This window comes from Gopherus flavomarginatus, chromosome 2 (genome assembly GCF_025201925.1).
Source record: "Gopherus flavomarginatus isolate rGopFla2 chromosome 2, rGopFla2.mat.asm, whole genome shotgun sequence".
NCBI lineage: Eukaryota > Metazoa > Chordata > Testudines > Testudinidae > Gopherus > Gopherus flavomarginatus.
Genome location: NC_066618.1, coordinates 191,996,267 through 192,015,483, shown reverse-complemented (window position 1 = coordinate 192,015,483; position 19,217 = coordinate 191,996,267). Strand labels below are relative to the sequence as shown.

General features: G+C 41.2%; 1 protein-coding gene across 3 annotated transcripts in view; it reads left to right on the top strand.

Annotated features, from left to right (window-relative positions):
- RIPOR2 (RHO family interacting cell polarization regulator 2) overlaps positions 1-19,217 on the top strand; it is a 164,954-nt gene that overhangs the window by 102,680 nt on the left and 43,057 nt on the right. For all 3 annotated transcript variants that reach the window (XM_050941799.1, XM_050941800.1, XM_050941801.1), the window contains exons 2-5: positions 15,768-15,894; positions 17,063-17,218; positions 17,921-17,999; positions 18,698-18,721. In XM_050941799.1, coding sequence (XP_050797756.1) covers positions 15,768-15,894; positions 17,063-17,218; positions 17,921-17,999; positions 18,698-18,721 — 386 coding nt within the window. The remainder of the gene's footprint in view (positions 1-15,767; positions 15,895-17,062; positions 17,219-17,920; positions 18,000-18,697; positions 18,722-19,217) is intronic.

The following is a 19,217-nucleotide window of genomic DNA, read 5'->3' as shown; positions in this document are numbered from 1 at the left end:
CTGCCACACCCCCGGCTTGAAGTGGATTTCATTATATACAGGGTTTGCAAGTGGTTCAATGGCTCTTAGCAATCCCACTATACAAAATTGTTCCAGAACCCCTGGTAGTAACTAATCTTGTAGCATGTACAAAGTGTACTATTGGCTTCTTAACCTGAGGGGGGTCGTTTTTTTAAATCTGCCTTACAAATAGTTAGCTGATTTGGATTTACTAGGTGTGACTGTAATTACCACAGCAAGAACTAAATCATGTTCACAAGATTATCTGTCCACATGCCATATGTAAGTAGAAGAAAATACAAAGGCAGATAGACCAAAGGGCCAAAATATCTTTCAGTAACACAAGTGCATTGGTGTAACATAGAAAATTTAAGTGCAAGTCTGATAATGAATTTTGGTGGGGGAGTGGGAGGAACTGATTTTGTCTTTTCTTAACTAACTCCCTCCCATTTGCCCTAAGTGCAGAACTGGGATAAGGAAAGGCTTTTACGGAAAAGACCTATAGAATTTAATAGAAAATAACTTTTGTATAGTGTTTTTTTAACTATCCCTCAGAATTTGATAGAGAATTATATCCCTACTACAGAATTCTATAAATGGTTCAAAAAACCTGTAGAAAGGAGATGGAGATCATTTTCTGTACAGTTCTACAAGATTTCAAACTAATTTCCATAGGACACTTGGATTTCTTTAATATTCTCCTGATGTCACCTCTATGACACACTGTAAGATTTTGGCTGAGGTCTGCATGCTAACGGCTTGCTGGCAGATGTCTGGGAGGTCAGAGTATGCAAACTGTACCTTAGTGTTGAGGTCATTATTACACTACTGCCTCCTACATGTTTCAGGATTTAATGGTTAAAATAAAGTTTGTCATGTGACTAATAACCACCCGTGGGATTTTAAAGACAAATCCTAATGTTTATATATCTGTACTAAAACCCAAAAACTCCTCTAATGTAACATTCAGGTTATTGATTTAAATTCTCAGAAGCCAAGACGTGAAAAAGTTAAATTTGAACACACAACCTGAACTCCTCCCCACCATGCATGTATATTATTAGAATTCAGTGTTCACCTGTATGGTTACACATCATAGATAAAATTTCCTAGGCACTTATCCTGTAGCCTAAAGATGAATAAACCAACATATAGGTGCTATGGAAGTAAACAACACCCAGCTCTGTGTTTTTATGTAGATGTTTTTGAAATGGACAAATTTTGTTAAGTGTTGGAAAGATCAAAACAAATATTTTGTTGTAATATTCATATTTGGTACAAGAATAAATAGCTATAGGGTATGTTATAAAGGAAGCCTGATCCAGTGGTTATGGCACTAGCCTAGGACTTGGGTTCAGTTCCCAGTTCCATCACCAACTTTCTGTGTGACCTTGGGTAAGTCACTTTGCCTCTCTGTGCCTCAGTTTCCCTTCTGTAAAACGGTAATAATTCTTCCCTCCCTCACAGGGGTATGGCGAGGATAAACTCATTGAAGAGTGTGAAGTGCTTGTAGATCTACTAATGAAAAGCACTGTATAAGAGTTAAGTATAATATGTTGTCCTAACACACCTGACAATGTGCCTTTAACAACAAAGTAATAAGTAATGTATCATTGATTCACCCAGTGAAACAGAATTACCATATTAAATGGTTGATGCTTTTTAATTAATCTCTCATCATTTACTTTTTACAGAATAGCCATTCAGAATCTTTATCATTTTACTGACTGAAAGGCCTTGAAAATATTTTATGCTCTGTTCAGTGATGAGCCTATTTAATTTCTCTACTTTATCTTACTTACACATTGCTGAAATGTATACTGAGTACAAATGCAGTTTGTTTATTCTGGATGGAAGAGGACTAATAAATTTCTATTGCCAGAGCACTACAGTAGGTAGCTTGGCTATTCTGCATCTAGCTAGCTCTGATTACTTTCTCACACTCAAAAAACTGTGGTCACGGTAACCCCATATCAGTACACTGCCATTGACATACATGAATGAGGGGGTTAGAGAGCAGAACTACCACCAACAGGCAGGAATAACAAAGCTGCTCTCCTAAGGACCACTTTATCTTAAATCTGCTTCTTGTTAGTTTGCTCTTCCTGTCAACATCTTCCCTTCTATTTCCTCTCTGTGCAAATGACACCTTTGTTTTATACAGCCACTGAATGCAAAATCTGTGAAAGTTGCACTACTTTACCACTTAATGCTTGGTATGTAATTTACAATTACTGTTTAACATCACCATGGATGCAGACTTCCATTGGAGTTGTGCCTACATCAGAGCTGATTGGCCAGTTGTTTCCATAATTAACTCGTCTGTCTATTGCTTGATACTTTTGATCAGTAAAGAACATTACCTGCACCAACTGTTTATTCACTAGGATCATCAGTAATGTCAGCATTTGCAACTTGATATAGAACAGACTTTTTTCTGGCATATAGAATTTGTGACAGTAGATCCAACCATCCGTCCCTGTTGTCTAGTCAGCTGAAGTTGAAATTCCATATAATGCATCCAATTGTAATAGTGCTTGTTTGTGGGGTGAGTCAGGTAATTCCTTAAAGTACCATTCATTAGTTTGGCCCCTCAAACATGGGTTCACTATACATATTGGAACAAATTCTGCCCTGTTAGTTATAGTGCAACACTATTAAAGTCACCATTCTGCACCTACGTCAGTAGTCTTGTGTGGATTCGATGATGGGTGGAATTTGAGCCCAAATTAGTAGTTCTTGGCATGGTTTTTAGGTTTGTTCTTTATTAGCATTAGTCTATCCATTTACCTACCTAAGGTACTAACACTGGCGCTTGGAGTAGATTTTTTTTTTTCCATTTTAAAAAGCACTTTACAGATTCTGTAACTGACAAAGATCAATCCATGATCAGTACAGCCTCATTTAAGATATACGTAGAAATCATTTATCAGAGGGGTAGCCGTGTTAGTCTGGATCTGTAAAAGCAGCAAAGAGTCTTGTGGCACCTTATAGACTAACAGACTAAACGTCTGTTAGTCTATAAGGTGCCACAGGACTCTTTGCTGCTTTTGTAGAAATCATTATTCAATTATATCTAAAAAAGCTTGATCTCATTTGAAAGATAATAACTAACAAACAAAAGAATTTGGCAAATTTATACAAATGTATTTAAAGAAACCAAAACAAATGAAGATGAAAATCCAATCCAATCAGATGCCACATCTTGCTCTCTCAATTATACTCCTACAGCCCCAGTGGACCAAATTTTGCTTGTTTATATCAGTATAAATCCAATGGGATTACCCTGTATTTATGAAGGTGTAATGGAACAGAATCAGACGCATCAGTGACTGTATTACATACTTGGAGTCCAGATGTCAATGTAAAACAAATGTAGAAGCCAAAAAAAAAGGAGCAGTTACTATGAACCCAACTGTCATGTGGAAGCCACTGAGTACCTACAGAAAATCATTTTTCCTTGCCTAGTTACAGCCCAATAACTCTGTTTTGTGCTCATTAAATGAAGGTTAAGGAACACACAAGGAAAAAAATGCTGCCAATATTTCTTTGCGGGCAAAGCAAGCAGGGGAACGGGCAGTTTATGCTACAATGCCAAAGAGAGCAGGCATGTATTAAGCACTCCAATAAAAGGAGTGAATAAAACAATGGAGGGAACCACAGGGAATGAATTAATAATGGTACTACACAAAAACGGGGACAAATGCTGTTTGTCTTGCTTGACATCAGTCGGAGTTGCATGTTAGCAAGGCAAGCAGGTTTTAGCTCCAAAGGTATATTTTATCATAATTTGAAGGGGATATTGTCAGGTTAAAATCCTAGCACCGGTTCTGCTCTCAGGTGTAGGTCAGACCTAGTTCTACTGCAGTCAGTGGAGTTACAGCAGCATAAAACTAGCGTGTGTAAGAATCCGACACCCCTCCCCTCATATTGTTAAACCCAAATTACTTTACCATATTGCTATTAACTTGGATTATTAAAATGAAATTTTTCACTTATTTGTGCTTTGTGTGCAAATAAGTAAGGTGAGTTCTCTAAGGACCTCTCCTCTGATGTTTAGTGTGAAAAACAGGAGTCCACCAAAAATATTTTTTAAAAATATCATCATAAACACTTCTGACATGGAGACGATATAAACTGAAAAAGGAACACAAGTCTTCAGATAAATCACCCCAAATACTAATATCTTCAGTGTAATGAGAAATGAGACTCAGCCCCCTGGATGATGAATAAAGCTCCCTCTGAAAAGATGTTCCATATGTCAGTAAGGAAAGGCAGAGCTGGCTGATACAAATTAGCCTAGCAGTTTTGTTTCTGCTGGAGATGGAAGGTTTCTAGCAGCCTTCCTTCAAACACCTACTGTTGTTGGAGACAACAGGGGTGAGGAAGCAACAACCTCCTTCCCCCTACCCCCTCCAATCATGATCCAGCATAAACAGTCAGAAGGAATGAGCTTTGTTATTTACAGTTCAATCTCTATAATGTTGGTTTTCCACAGCAATATTGCTGAAACTATATGAGCTCACCTAACTGTTTTTCTGCATACTCAAGTTAACATTATCTCACAGCTCCTACCAGCCATGCACCAGTAGATATAGTCCTGGGATGTGTGCTGCTTAATATATATATCTGCAGTTATTTAGGAATATCTCATTGCTTTTATTCGGATGGAACAAGTGTGAATGATTTTGTTCTGGCGGCCAAGTATGATTCGTCAGGTGGTGCTCACATGCCTGTTACCCAGCAGAAGGGAATAGCAACCCAATCGCAAGGACCATCACAAACCTTAACACCTTCCACTCCAAGTTCAAGACACATGTATTTGACCTTGCCTTCTGCAATATAAACTCATTGCAACGTGTATATTTTAAAACAACCTATCTCAACAAGACAAACCACTAGACACACTTCCCCCTCTAGGGAGAGAATGAAAGAACAAACAACATGTGACCAATGTTAGTCATTTTGCTTAATGCACTTCTGGAAGGCACTCAGATAGTACAGTAATGAGTGCAGCACAAAAACCCATATGGAATAGAATAGGAATAGGAGCAGACTTTAAACTAGGTTCGACAGGGGCAGGAGACAAATTTCCATAGGTATATCCAAAGCATGGACACCTGAGTGAAGGGTTGGAATCTGGGGGAACATGGGAAATCACAGCATGGACAAAGAAGAGACAACAGGGAACATGGATGGGAAATCTAACAAATATCGGTATGGCCGTTCTTATGTTCTAATGCAAGAAGTAGGGGGAATAAACAGGAAGAACTAGAAATACTAGTGAATAATCACAATTGTAACATAACTGGCATCACAAAAACTTGCTGGGATAATTCACACGACTGGAATATTGGTATAGAAGGGTACAGCTTGCTCAGGAAGGAAAGGCAGGGAAAAAAGGGAGGAGGTGTTGCCTTGCACATGAAGGAAGTATACACTTGCAGTGAGGTTGAGCAGATAGAAGTGGGAAGCAGACCTGTTGAAAGTCTCTGGGTAAGGTGAAAGGGGTAAAAAACAACGCTGATGTCATGGTAGGGGTCTACTGTAGACCACTTAACCTGGAAGAAGAGGTGGATGAGGATCTTTTTAAACAGCTAACAAAATCATCCAAAGCACAGGACTTGGTGGTGGTGATGCAGGACTTCAACTAGCCAGACATCTGTTGGGAAAACAATACTGCAAGGCACAGATTATCCAACAAGTTCTTGGAATGTATTGGAGACTGCTTTTTATTACAGAAAGTGAAGAAAACAACTAGGGGAGAGGCTATTCTGGATTTGATTCTGATAAACAGGGAGGAATTTGTTGAGGCTCTGAAGGTAGAAGGCAGTTTGGGAGAAAGTGGTCATGAAATGATAAAGAGTTCATGATTCTAAGGAAGAAAACAGAATAAAGACACCAGACTTGAAGGAGGCAGACTTTAGCAAACGCTGGATTAGTAGGTAAGATCCTGTGAGAAGCAAGTCTAAGGGCAGTTTTTCAAGGAGACATTACTTAGGGCACAAGAGCAAACCATACTGATGTGAAGAAAAGACAGGAAGTATGGTAAGAGGCCATGCTGGCTTAACTAGGAGCTCTACAATGATTTGAAATTCAGTCAGACAAGTGGAAATTAGGTCAGATTACAAAGGATGAATATAAAAAAGCAACAGAAGTGTGTAGGGACAAATTTAGAAAGACCAAGCCACAAAATGGGATTAAACTAGGAATATGAAGGGTTACAAGAAAGCATTTGATAAATATGAGAATCAAGAGGAAGACCAGAGAGAGAGGATAGGCCATTACTAAATGAGGAGGAAAAGGCAATAACAGAAAATGCAGCAATGACCAAAGTGTTAAATGCCTTTTTTTGTTTTAGTTTTCACCAAAAAAGTTAGCAATGATTGGACGATTTACATAGTGCAAATCAATGTAAGTGAGGTAGGATCTAAGGGTAAAATGAAGAAAAAACAAGTTAAGAATTACTTAGACAAGCTAGATGTCTTCAAGTCAGCAGGGCCTGATGAAACACATCCTAGAATACTTAAGGAACGGGCTGAAAAGGAATGGGCCATTAGCGATTTATATTTGAGAACTCATGGAGAAAGACGGAAGAGAAACCTGAGGACTAGAAAAGGGCAAATATAGTACCTATCTATAAAAAGTGGAATAAGGACAATCCAGGGAATTATAGACCACTCATCTTAACTTCAGTACCTGAAAAAGATAATGGAGCAAATAGTCAAACCATCAATGTATAATCACCTAGAAGATACAGTCAGCATGGAATTGTCAAGAGCAAATCATGTCAAACCAACCTAATATCCCTGTTTGACAGGGTAACAAGGTTTGTGGATAGGAGAGAAGCATAGATGCCTTACTGAACTTGAGATATGACTTTTGAAACTGTCTCATATGGCCTTCTCATAAACAAACTAGAGAAATATAGCCTATATGAACCTACTATAAGTTGGATGCACAAGTGGCTGGAAGACCATTCTCAGGCCTTGTCTACACTGGCAAGTTTCTGTGCCGTAAAGCAGCTTTCTGCATTGTGACTCCCGAGGTATGTACACTGCCAAGCCACTTAGTGCACAGAAACTGCACAGTTGCAGCTCTGTTTAAAAAAAAAAAAAAAGCCCAACAAGAGGCATACAACTTTCTGCCCCGGGGATATAGCACCACGGTGCCAGTGGAGACATCCTGCTCGATTACAGTGCTGGGATTGGCCTCTGGGAGGTGTCCCACAATGCATGTTCTCCCCTTTCTGATCATCGGTTTGAACTCTACCGACCTGCCCGCAGGTGACCAACTGTAGCCTCACCCCTTAAATTCCTTTGGAATTTTGAAAATCCCCTTCCTGTTTGCTTGGTGATGTGTGAAGTGGTCTTAGCGCATCTTTCCAGGTGGCCACGCCTGCTCCACGTACCCAGGCAATCCCCTGCTTGGAGCAATGCCAAGCTGCTGGACCTCATCAGCATTTGGGGAGAGGAGGCTGTCCAGTCCCAACTGCGCTCCTGCCATAGCAATTATGATACATATGGACAGATTTCACAATGCATGTCAGAAAGGGGCCATGAGCGGGACACACTGCAGTGCAGGGTCAAAGTGGAGGAGCTGCGGAACACCTACCACAAGGCCCCGGTGCTGTGCCAATGAACCGCCTCTAGTTTTAGTTACAATAACTATATGTTTGAAGAAAGTGATTGGTGTTCGTTTTCCTTTCTAATGGTATCTTCCTCCCCCACTCCTCCTTTTTATACAAAAAAATTTTTTGCAAGCAAGTTCCAGCCATGGGAGAATTGTGTGTCTGTTCATTTATTTTACCTACGATAAGGCTCATGGCATACAATATTTGCTTACAAGAGAAGTCTGGAAGTGACTGCCTTTTAATCCCTTGTGATAGGGCATACAAACCCCACACTGGTGAACAAGGGGTTAAGGAACAGCTCTGGGCTCAGGCAGCCCTAAGCTACTGCACCTGTAAAGCCTACACACGCTGGAGGTGGCATTTAAAAAGGGAAGCATGGCAGCTCAGAAGGAAGCAGGTGGTGGAAGGGGGTAGATCTCTGCTCTGAGCTCTGGGAAGTAGTGCTGAGGAGCTCTCATTGCCTGACACCTGGCAACACAGAGTCCTGATAAAGCCTGCAAAGGAGAGATTGGTGACTGATTGTGAAAGTCAAACTTTATTTGTGGTTCTTTAATTTAGAGAGGAGGGGAGGATACTTAAGTAGAAAGGGATCCAGAGAAGCAGCTGCTTAGCACTCTGAGGTGCAGGACTTAGCTGTCCACCATTGCACCTTGGATTGGAGCCCAGTGGAAAGCGTGAGTGTAGATTTCCCGACCAACTCCCACAAATCTCCTTTACCTCAGTGGAGAATCTAGCTGGGGAAGGCCCTGAATGTTCAAAGGCCCAGACCTCAAGTTCTAAGGTGAACTAAGGTGGAAGCCCTGAAGCCTGTGAGGATGCTGAAAGACTCCTCTGTGACTAGACTTTCTTTTGGTATATGCTGAAAAGCCTGGACTGGAATGTGTGATCCAGCCAGAGGGCTGAGTCACCAAAGAAGAGACAGACCCCACAAGATTGACATCACCCCACCTTTCCAGTTACAGTTCTGGGAGGGAGACAAACTGCCACACTTCTGCCTAACCAGCAGGGAGCACCGGTGGTGTGTGCCCCTTTACGCCCCTATTGAAGTAACCGTTGACTAACTAGCAATGTCACAAATGGTTAAAATGATCATCTCTTTCACAAAGGGACAAGTAAACTTTCCATTGATATAACACAGAGAGATGTTAAAAGGATCCACTCTAAATAAATCAGTTATCCCAAAAGAGCCAGAGTCTAAAAGAATCCTTGGTGAATGGCCAAGACTCCAAATACACAAATCACTTCAGCCATGGAAAGCACAGTATCAGCCTGGTCCAACTGCCATTGAAATTAACAGGAAGATGCCCACTGATTTCAGTGAAACTTGGATAGGGTCTAGTACACAGTATATCTTTAGTAAAGGGGATAAACTCACAGGGCTAAATTCTACTCCTAGGCCAAATTCTATCCTCAGATATGACTTTGTTAGACGTCAGCATCCCCTTAGTACCTTTCTGTCTTCCTTGGCACAGGAGTACTGTATTTGGCTACTTGTGTGAACCTCAGATTTAAAAATAGCCGAGCTCCTCCCCTGCCGCGGCAGAGAAAAAGATACAAGCCAGATGTATGTGGCAGTCTAGAGGGATCTACATGCAGTTTTCTCTTATGTTCACACTTGATAATTGTTGTGCTTGTTGGTGTGCCTTCCTGACTGGCACTGCTACTGCTAGTCCTGACTTTTCCTGATGATGGACACAAGGCCAATGGTCTGCGTTCCTGTCAGCAACCTTTCCGAAGCTGCATTGGTAGCTGCATCTGTTTGCAGGACCATACATGTGGCCTTGTGTAAAGATGGTTCTATACAGTCATTGGCCCTGGGTGCAGATTCCACCTACCTTCATATCTGGCCTCAGTGTAGACACCTCATTCTAAATTCTGGGGCTGGATCATGTATCTCCAGGCAAGGGAGTTTGCTGCTGTCTGATCCCCGCTATCTCCTCTCTCTTTTAACTCATCCTACTCGCTGCTGCTGCTGCTGCTATTAAATAATCACTTATTTGTATTGACGTAACCTGTTTGAAAATCACAGATTTTCTCACTGTCCTATTTATGGTCTTTCTGCCTCTATTATTCTAACTCCAAAACACAGGAAGTCAGCAGGGCCAGTGCAACCCATTAGGCGACCTAGGTGGTCGCCTAGGGCACTAGCATTGGGGAGTGACATTTCAGGTCCTTCGGTGGCTGGATCTTTGGCCACCCTGGTCATCCTCAGCATTTAGGCAGAGGGAGCTGGGGCAGGGGGGTGCAGGGAGGGCCGCCTGCAGCAAGGGGGGGGGGGGGTGCAGCACACGGGAACAGCTCCCCGCCCCAGCTCACCTCTGCTGCGCCACCACCCCTGAGCACGCCGCCCCACTCTGCTTCTCTCCCTCCCAGGCTTGCAGCACCAAACAGCTGATTGGTGCCGCAAGCCTGGGAGGCGGGAGAAGTGGAGTGACGACGGTGTGCTCAGGGAGGAGGTGGAGCAGAGGTGAGCTGGGACGGGGAGCTGCCGCATGGCTCCCTGGGATGGGGGGAGCTGTCACGGGCGGGGGGGTGCCTCAGGGCGGAGGAGAGGTGGGGAGCTGCCGCGGGGGGTCGCCTTAGGGCGGAGGGGGGCGAAGAGCTTCCACAGGGCTCGGGGCGGGGACAGCACGCAGAGTGGAAGTTTCGCCTAGGGCGCGAAACATCCTTGCACCCGCCCTGGAAGTCAGTATATATCAGGTGGCTGGGGGAGCCTTCACAGTGCCAAGAGTTATTTGCCTGTTTATATGCTCACTTGCACATGTATACCCACAATAGGTCCTCCACAAAAATGTAGGTGAACAAAATGCAGTTACCTGAATTGTTCAGGGGAAAAACAAACAAAAAGGGTAGAAGTGTACAGCCACTACTGTATCATCAGTCAGATTTAGCGAACACGTTTGTGAGTATATTTACCACTCTCAGCTCTGGTCTAAGTAAACACTGGTTATCAAATATTCTGGCATTATAGAAAACTAAGTCCATACTCATACTGGTTGAAAAGGAGTCCTTCTGTAGAAAGACTATTCCCTCCAATACCTTCCCTTCTAATTAGCTTAGACCCAGCTGCTTCACCAATGTTTCTATAATGGAAGGAGAGATGGAGCTTTTATTTCCCCAGGGACAGAGACATTGTCAATTATCTGCAGTTTCCTGCTATCAGCTGTCACTGAGAAGTGGGGGGTGGGGAAATCTGTTCACATTTCTTATGTTGAGACTGTGCTAATGTACAACTAGTGTAGGCAATACTAAGTGTATTAAATTATGCTAATCTATAGTGTATATTTATATTTGCTTTAAGTAGATCATTTTAAAATCAAATACCAGTGATCCATCAACACCACGTCTTGAAATATAATAGCATTAATTGATTTAAAACTAATACGGAACTCTTAAACCTTAGTTGTATTTTGATCTAATCTTATTTTCAAAATACACTTTATATTAAGAGAGGGGAAAACATTCCACTTGTAAAGTACATCAGTATATCAGGTAACTATTACATTTGGAATTCAGTCATCACAGAGAACAAACAAAAACCTTCTCACTAATTTTAATCGTCATGGGATCCCACTGAAGTCAATAGATTTGCCTGAGTAAACTCTTGAAGATTTGGCCTTATGGTAATTACGGTATATTAATGAACATACAAGACGCTTCTCTTACAGGATCAAGTCCAATTTACATACACCAAAAAGGGAAGTCAGGATTTACTGGCTAGGAATTCATTTTTTCTCTACGTAGAGAATGTAGGGCATCCTAATTGTTAAATAATTCTCAAGTCCTTGGATGTTTTTGTTTTCAGTTATTTTCCTCTGTTGCTAAGATTTCCCATGCTCCATTCAGCAACCCCTGTACTTTCCTCGGACCTACTCTGGCTTCTGTTTAAGTCAGAGGCAAAACTCCCATTGACTTAAAATAAGTTATACTTACACCTACTGCAGTTGGCACCAAAAGATGATTGATCAAAACACAAAAGGTTTCCCTTCAATAGAGATCCCAATATTGATATCATTAGCAGGTCTGTGAGACTGTATCTTTTGTGGTTCTCTCTTGTTCACACCTTTCATTAATATGTTATTTATATTTAGCTAACATATGGCTGTCTTATGAAATTCAGGGATGGTCTCTTTCAAAGACTGCGTGTTAAAAATATGTTAATAAATTATTTAAAATATTTAGGGAAAATAGAAAGTAATATACAACTATGTAAACACCCATTACCTGAAATACACTTAATTCTAAATATTACAAGTAATCAAATCAATATGTAACCTATACACCATGATTGTCTAAGCAAATCTAAAACTAAATGACTTCTGCTGGAGAGAATATGTGAGAGTCTGTAGGGCCAATTGAAAATATTTAGGCTTCAGTGAAATCAGCTTAAATCTGAAATATAGATAGTGTTTGCAATCTATAAAAGTACAACTCTGAAATCTAACTGGATTTTGCAGATTTAAAATTATTAAAGCAAGATTTAAAATTATTCAAAGAGAAACTATTCCTCTGACAGTCCCAGCTCATGGGCTGTATTGGAAGCTCTGCTGCAGAGAGGAATTCCCCCCCCCCCCCAAACACAGAAATAATCACAAGTTATAAAATTAGGAGTCAAATCCTGTCAAATGACTGGTATATTTTCAGCCTATACTAACAGACTCATCGTAAAATGCTATTTTATTCTGAAAAGTGACTCAATTCATGGCATTGTGGGGGATCTATATTTGTTGTCTCTGTTCCTCCCATTTTTAATTTGCTCAGTTCAAAAATAAAAAGATGTATTCCTTCTAACTGCCAGATCTGAGAGGTGAGTTGGATTCTTTCCATTTCATACAAAGACAATGCAAAAGTAGATATAGACAGGTCTTAAAGTAAACATCAATTGTATTTGTTCCACATGTCGTGGATTTCACAAGCAGATTCACAGCTAATAAATCAGCATGAAATATGAAGAGTAAAGTTGGTCAAAATGTTTTTAACAAAAAAAGTTAGGTGGAAAATGACCTTTTAAAAATCTTTTATTTCCTTTTTACTGATGACAACTGAAAATATTTGTGTGTGTATCTATCATACACAAACATTCAGGAAATATTTTCTTTTAGACTGATAAATATTTATTAAATCAACACATTGTCACACTAAGGTTTTTACTCTTTTGTGACTAATAGGGACCTGATGGAATAGATAATTGTTGTAGTGTGTGTTAGCATTTTGAGTAGAGTTTTGAATTTGCAGTACCTCATCAGATATTGCCCAGGTCCTCATAACTAATACCAAACTTTCTTTGTTTTTGTTTTGCTTATTTTTTGAGGAATGTTGATGATCTGTATAAATGTTACTGCAGTTGAACCCAGCTGACTGTCAGAGCCGTTTATCTTTTACCTTCACACCATATCGCTTCTCGGCTCTCTGTGAGCTAAGATCAAGTGTGAGTAGTCTCTTGGCTTATCCAAGGCCACGATCAAGTGTCTTGATGTTTTTGGTCTTTTAGCCTCAAGATGAAAACCTTGTCTGTCTCTCTGGGACCTTGAAGTAAAAATATTATCTCTAGAGTCTGTCTGGGGATGCACTAATCATCATGTCAAATCAGGCAAACACTGAACAATTACTACTGATTTGGATCTGTTTTTAAAGCAATACAAATTGCAGCATGCAGCACACAGATTAGCCAGTTTAAAGTCATTTGAGAAAATAGAGAGAACATCTTAAACTTGCAGCATGGTACCCGAAAGTACTGTAATCAGATTGTTCCCTATTATGTCTCTATTGTTTCTCAGCTGGGTTTAAACTACTTGACTCAAACTCTAATCAATGCTTAGACTCTGTACTGTATTCATATATGGGAGTTTGATCCTGTAAGGTGCTCCTGCCAGGTACTAAGCATCATCAAATGGAAGCCGAGAAACTGCACTCTACAGGAGGTGCCCAGTGTCTTGAAGGACTGGATCCTAACATAGGGCCTGATTCTGGTCTCAGTTAATCTGATGTCAAGCTGGAGTATCTCCAGCAATACATAGAGGAAATTTATGCCATTACATAAATTAGATCAAAATTTTCTTCTTATTAATAGTTACTGCTCTACTTAATAATACAGCATTACAGGTCTAACGAAAAGGCATTGATATAAGATTTCATGCAGTTATGGCACAGACACAGATGTACAGAAGGCATCTGTGGAAGCCCTGTGAGAGGGGGCATGGCACAAAGTTTTGCAAGTGTCATATTCCTAAAATATTACACTAAAATGCTATTAATTCCTTTTCACATATGCCCTGCATGCATCTGAAGATTTGGCTAATAAGCTATAACTAGTATAATACCTAATATGCGTTCTGTATACTCTGTAATACAGTACTTTTAGTCCATTTTAAGGCAGACGCTCCAGGTTCCTGCTCACAAAAAAATAAGACTCACAAAGTTCATTAAGATATTAATAGAGATTCTTAGGGCTCTTTAACAAAGATCACAGTTATCTACTAGTTATGGTAAAGATGAAAGATGGTCACAGCCTGATGCAATTACAAGACCAGCATATCACAAAACCAAGATCATATTTACTCTGGATTGACTAACCATGAGAATCCAATCAGTTCTGGCTTTTGAAACACAAAGATCAATGCTGGCTGCATCACACAGAAATCTTCAGGTTAGTAATAGTGACAATATTCCTGGGGCTGGAAATACTGTGGGCAGAGCTTCACAAAGCTACTTGTAGAAGCACCCTTTCGTGCTAAATAGAATTCCTTCTGAAATTGTATAGGAGAAGTCAAAGCTGCCAGTGGTGATTAATGAAATCTGAAAGAGTATTTGGCCATTTTAAAGTTACTAATCAAAATATAACTGGGCTGCCTGTGACATTTCAAAAATAGAATTAACTTTCTTCATCTAGTGCATTTGAAATGCAGTAAGGATAAAGCTACTACATATCTCCGGTGCCTATTTTTAGTAAGTTCATTTAATGCTTGTGAAAGGTCCTAGATTATCAGCCCAAGGAGCAGTCCTCTTCCCACCGGACAGCAAGAACAGCGTAGTCTGAACCACAATGCCTTGCCTTGGTGCTTCAGTGTTGTTCAGCAAGCCTAGGGGTAAGAGGGCCGTTCAGTCTCCCCGACTGCACATTCAGCCCCTGCCTCTCTGCTGAGGTTGCTAAAGAGTCAGTTGTGCTAGATAGGTGTCCACGTTAAAAAAAAAAATACTACTAGGAAATGAACTGAAATCTCCAGTTCATTTCACTTAGGATGCTGAATGGGATAGACAACATTCTTGCCACAGAAGATAGCAGAGACAGTCTGGTGAATTGACAGTGCACTTTCCCTCTCTATCACCCTACACAGATAATTCCCTTCCCTTCCCAGAGTTCCTGCAATACACCCACATTATCTCCCCCTACCCCATCTCTCTCTGCAATAAGACACTAACAGTTACTGAGATAAGGAAAGCTAAGAGGACAGGTTTAGGACTAATATGTTTCAATGAATCCTCATCATTGTCTTCGTAATAATACCTAACCTGTTTAATCTTCAGGGCTCTCAACACATAGTAATCCCTATGATGCAGGTAACTATGTATTCCGATTTCACAGATGAGGAGACTGAGGCAGAGGGTTTAAATGACTAGTCCCAGGCTAAAGGGGTAGCCTGTGTCAGAATTAGGATTAGCCTTCAGAAGATGCTGGCTTCCAATCCTGTACTAAAACCAATGGACTACATTTTTCTCTCTAGCCTGTGTTTTTACATCTAGAATGTAATTCTTTCAAGAAAACTGCTCTTGGGTTGGTCCATAGATGTTATCCTGGAATTCACAAGAGATGTGCAAGTTGCTAGAGTTTAGTTCTGAGAAGGGCATTGCTTAGTAACGTGAATAAATCAACTGCAAAACTCTAACCATCCTTTGTATTTTCTGTGAGAATTAAATAGAGAAAATGCCTTTGCAGATGTTCCTGTTGTTCTGAAAACTGAGCTGTCAGTACAAACAGATTATCAAGAGTCAGGCTTGTAAACATCTAATCATCTCATGACACTATTCACCTTGTGGGATTAATTTACCCTTTATCACTTCCGATGAATGCAGTATCCTCTCTGTCTTCAACCTGTCTGTAGCTTACCACTGTCACTAACCTTTTATTATCTTGCAGGAATATCTTCCAGGCTCCCGGAAATCATGTCAGTAGGATCACATTCATTCTCCCCAGGTGGTCCCAATGGGATTATCAGAAGTCAATCCTTCGCTGGCTTCAGCGGTCTTCAAGAAAGACGATCCAGGCAAGTACCATCTTTTGGGGGGGAAGCTTTCAGCTCAAGAATTGAAACTCGCTTTGGAGACTGGAAAATTTTTGGTTTCTGTCCTCAGAGTTGAATTTGTGTGCTGTAGGTCAGACTGTCTGTTTATTCTCCCTGCAACTCCACTGTCTTGCATGGAGAATAAAGTATGAAGACACCCTGTCTCTCCACTGCCGGGAATCTATTGGGCGTTGGTTTTATTGATATAGGGTTCACCCTCTGGCCTCAATCTCAGAGAAATTTTGCTGGCATCCCAGAGTATAGATTTTAGTCCATTAAATTATACAGTTGTGATCTTTTCAACATGTAAAATGTCCAGAACTGTCTGAAACCCACTCCCTCCCTGGCTTCGGAACCCCAGCCACAACTTCAAAATGCTGTCTACCCAGATGTTTTTTAGAGCTATTGTGCAAGACCCACTAGCTTAGCTGAGTCTGTTGATCCAGGCTGGGAAGTTCGCTTCCAGGGGCTGTGTAGACATAAGTTACTGCTAACTTGATTAAATCCTGCCCTTTTTTTTTTTTTTAAGCTTTCAGTGAAGCAGGGAACAAGAAGAAAAGAATTCAGTGGGAATTTTCAGAAGCCATAGGAGTGTGATTCATATAATATAGTAAAATTATTATTTATTTGCAGTGCCATAGTGCCTAGAGGCTGTGGGTGAGATAAGAGCACGGTTGTGCTGTGCACTGGACAAATATCAAGACAGCGCTGTTTAGTAGCATATAGGTTTTGTATTATTAAAATTGCCTTTGTTCTCACCAACTGGGTGTAGCTTAGGCACTGCTGCAGGGGACTGGACTAGAAGACCTCTCAAGGTCCCTTTCAATCCCATTACTCTAGGATTCCCTAGCATTGCTGGATAGGACAGACCCAGTATAAGATGTACAGAGCTGTCTGCTATGAGCAAGCCTCAGGCATAAACTATTGTTTACCAGACAGGCATTCAAGTCTCAGCAACTGGCACATCAGATGCTGATAGCCTGAGCACAAGACTGCTCAATACAGCTCAGACCTATTAACCTGTAAACAAACAGTCCTCCAACAGCACTACTATAAGAAGATTACTTTAAGCCCAAAGAGATAACGTCAGGCAATAGTCCTTTGAGATCATTGTGATTTATAGTGTTTTCCTTTCATGTCCATTTTGCAGGTGTAACTCCTTTGTTGAAAATTCCTCTGCACTTAAGAAGCCCCAAGCAAAGGTGAAGAAAACGCACAATTTGGGGCATAAGAACAGCACCACCTCCAAAGAGCCCCAGCCTCAAAGGATGGAAGAGGTCTACAGGGCCTTAAAGAATGGATTGGAGTAAGAGAATTTATCACTGGATGTCTGAAGCTTTCTTTACTACTTTAGAGTGGAAAGCAATGGGCCATGGGAGTGAGGAGCCTCAGGCATGGTAGGGTAAATCCAACTGCTGACTTCTACTCTCCTGTATTAAACCCACATATGCACAGGAAGCAAAAACACACTGGGCAAAATCCTGACTCTATTAAAGTCAATGGCATGACTCCCATTGACTTCAATAGGGTCAAGATTTCATCTCAAGACTGTTGCTCCAGATTTGCCTGCCATCACATAGGAGAGTCACACCACACAATATGATACAAGATAACATCACAGAACATAGTAATGCCTTTGTTAGATAGGTACAAGGACAGTGATTGGACAGAGGCAGCCCACAAACTAAACAGCAGCTTAGTTCTCACAAAACCCAGCTGTTAACTGTGCCTGAAAGCATTAACCTGTTACTCAAGAGCTAAAGAAATGCTCCTATTGCTTGTTTAGTTGGTGTGGCACATGAAGGTTGGACATGCCAAGGACTAGGGAGATATGGAGAGTTTTTATGACAGTCAGGTCACTGTAAACATGTTGTATTTGTTTAAGTCAGCATGTGGTGAGAATAGCTATTTGTTACACAAATATTCCTTTCACAGAGGTCAGCGATCAGAACCCTATGTACTGAAATGTAGCAGAGTTCACGATTCCCTTTCTGGTTTATCTTTACAGTGAGTATCTGGAAGTTCACCAGACAGAGCTGGATAAGTTAACTGCTCAGTTAAAAGACATGAAAAGAAACTCACGGCTGGTATGTGTTATCCGACGATTCAGATGATAAAGTGTTCTGTGCTACTTGCACAGATCAAGGGTAACCTTTTCCAGGTATCGGAGGAAAAGGGGGAACAAGGGAGTTTTAAAGAAAAGCAGTTCTTCTAGGGTTGCCAACATTGTATTTCAAAAATAAGGGACTGTTTTCTTAGCACCCCCGCCCCGCTCCTCCTCCCACTATCATCATCACCAATAATAATAATAAACAGTACTCGCCTTCATTTGGCAGGGGTATTTCTTGCTGGTTTTTGCTGCACTCAGCAACTCCTGAACTTGTACAGAGATGAAAAAATAAGGGACATCCCTTGTACTAAGGGACTGTTGACAACCCTAGGTGAGCTCCAACCCAGGATCCTGTTTGATATTTCAGCTATTTAAACATAACAGGGCACTGGGAGAGTGTATCATTCAGTGGAACAGTATGATACACAAGCTAATCATCAAAAGCAGCAAAGAGTCCTGTGGCACCTTATAGACTAACGGACGTTTTGGAGCATGAGCTTTCATGCGTGAATACCCACTTAGTCGGATGCACGCATGTATTCACCCATGAAAGCTCGTGCTCCAAAACTTCTGTTAGTCTGTAAGGTGCCACAGGACTCTTCGCTGCTTTTACAGATCCAGACTAACACGGCTACCCCTCTGAAGCTAATCATCATCTCCCTTTCTTTATTGCAGGGGGTGCTCTATGATCTAGACAAGGTACGTTACTCTCTGGGGCAGTGGTGTGCAAAGAAAACATTAAAAGTTGAGTGATACATACCCAGACCTGGAGACAACTGTCACAAAGAGCTTCTCAGAACCTGATTCTCTAATCAGATACTACCACTGAGGGAGAGAGGCAGGCAGGATTTGCCACTGACTTCAATGGGAGTAGGATCAAGTCCTGAGGGGTCAGAAACAATCCACAGAGAGTTCAGAAAGAACCTGCTTCAGGCAGGTTACAAACAGAATGGTTACCCCCAAAACAGACTCTAGAGAAAAATATAAAGAAAGTCAGTGGAGAACTCTCTCTGATAGCTGCCTTGGCTCCGGCCAGCACTTGCTCTGGAGTGTGGACATACATCTGCCACCTCTTCATTTAGCAAGAGCAGGGCCGGCGGTCACGTATGGTGCCAGGATTTGAGGGGGTGGCATTTTGCCGCCCTCGGCGGCAATTCGGCGGTGGGAGGTCCTTCCGCGCTCCGAGTCTTTGGCA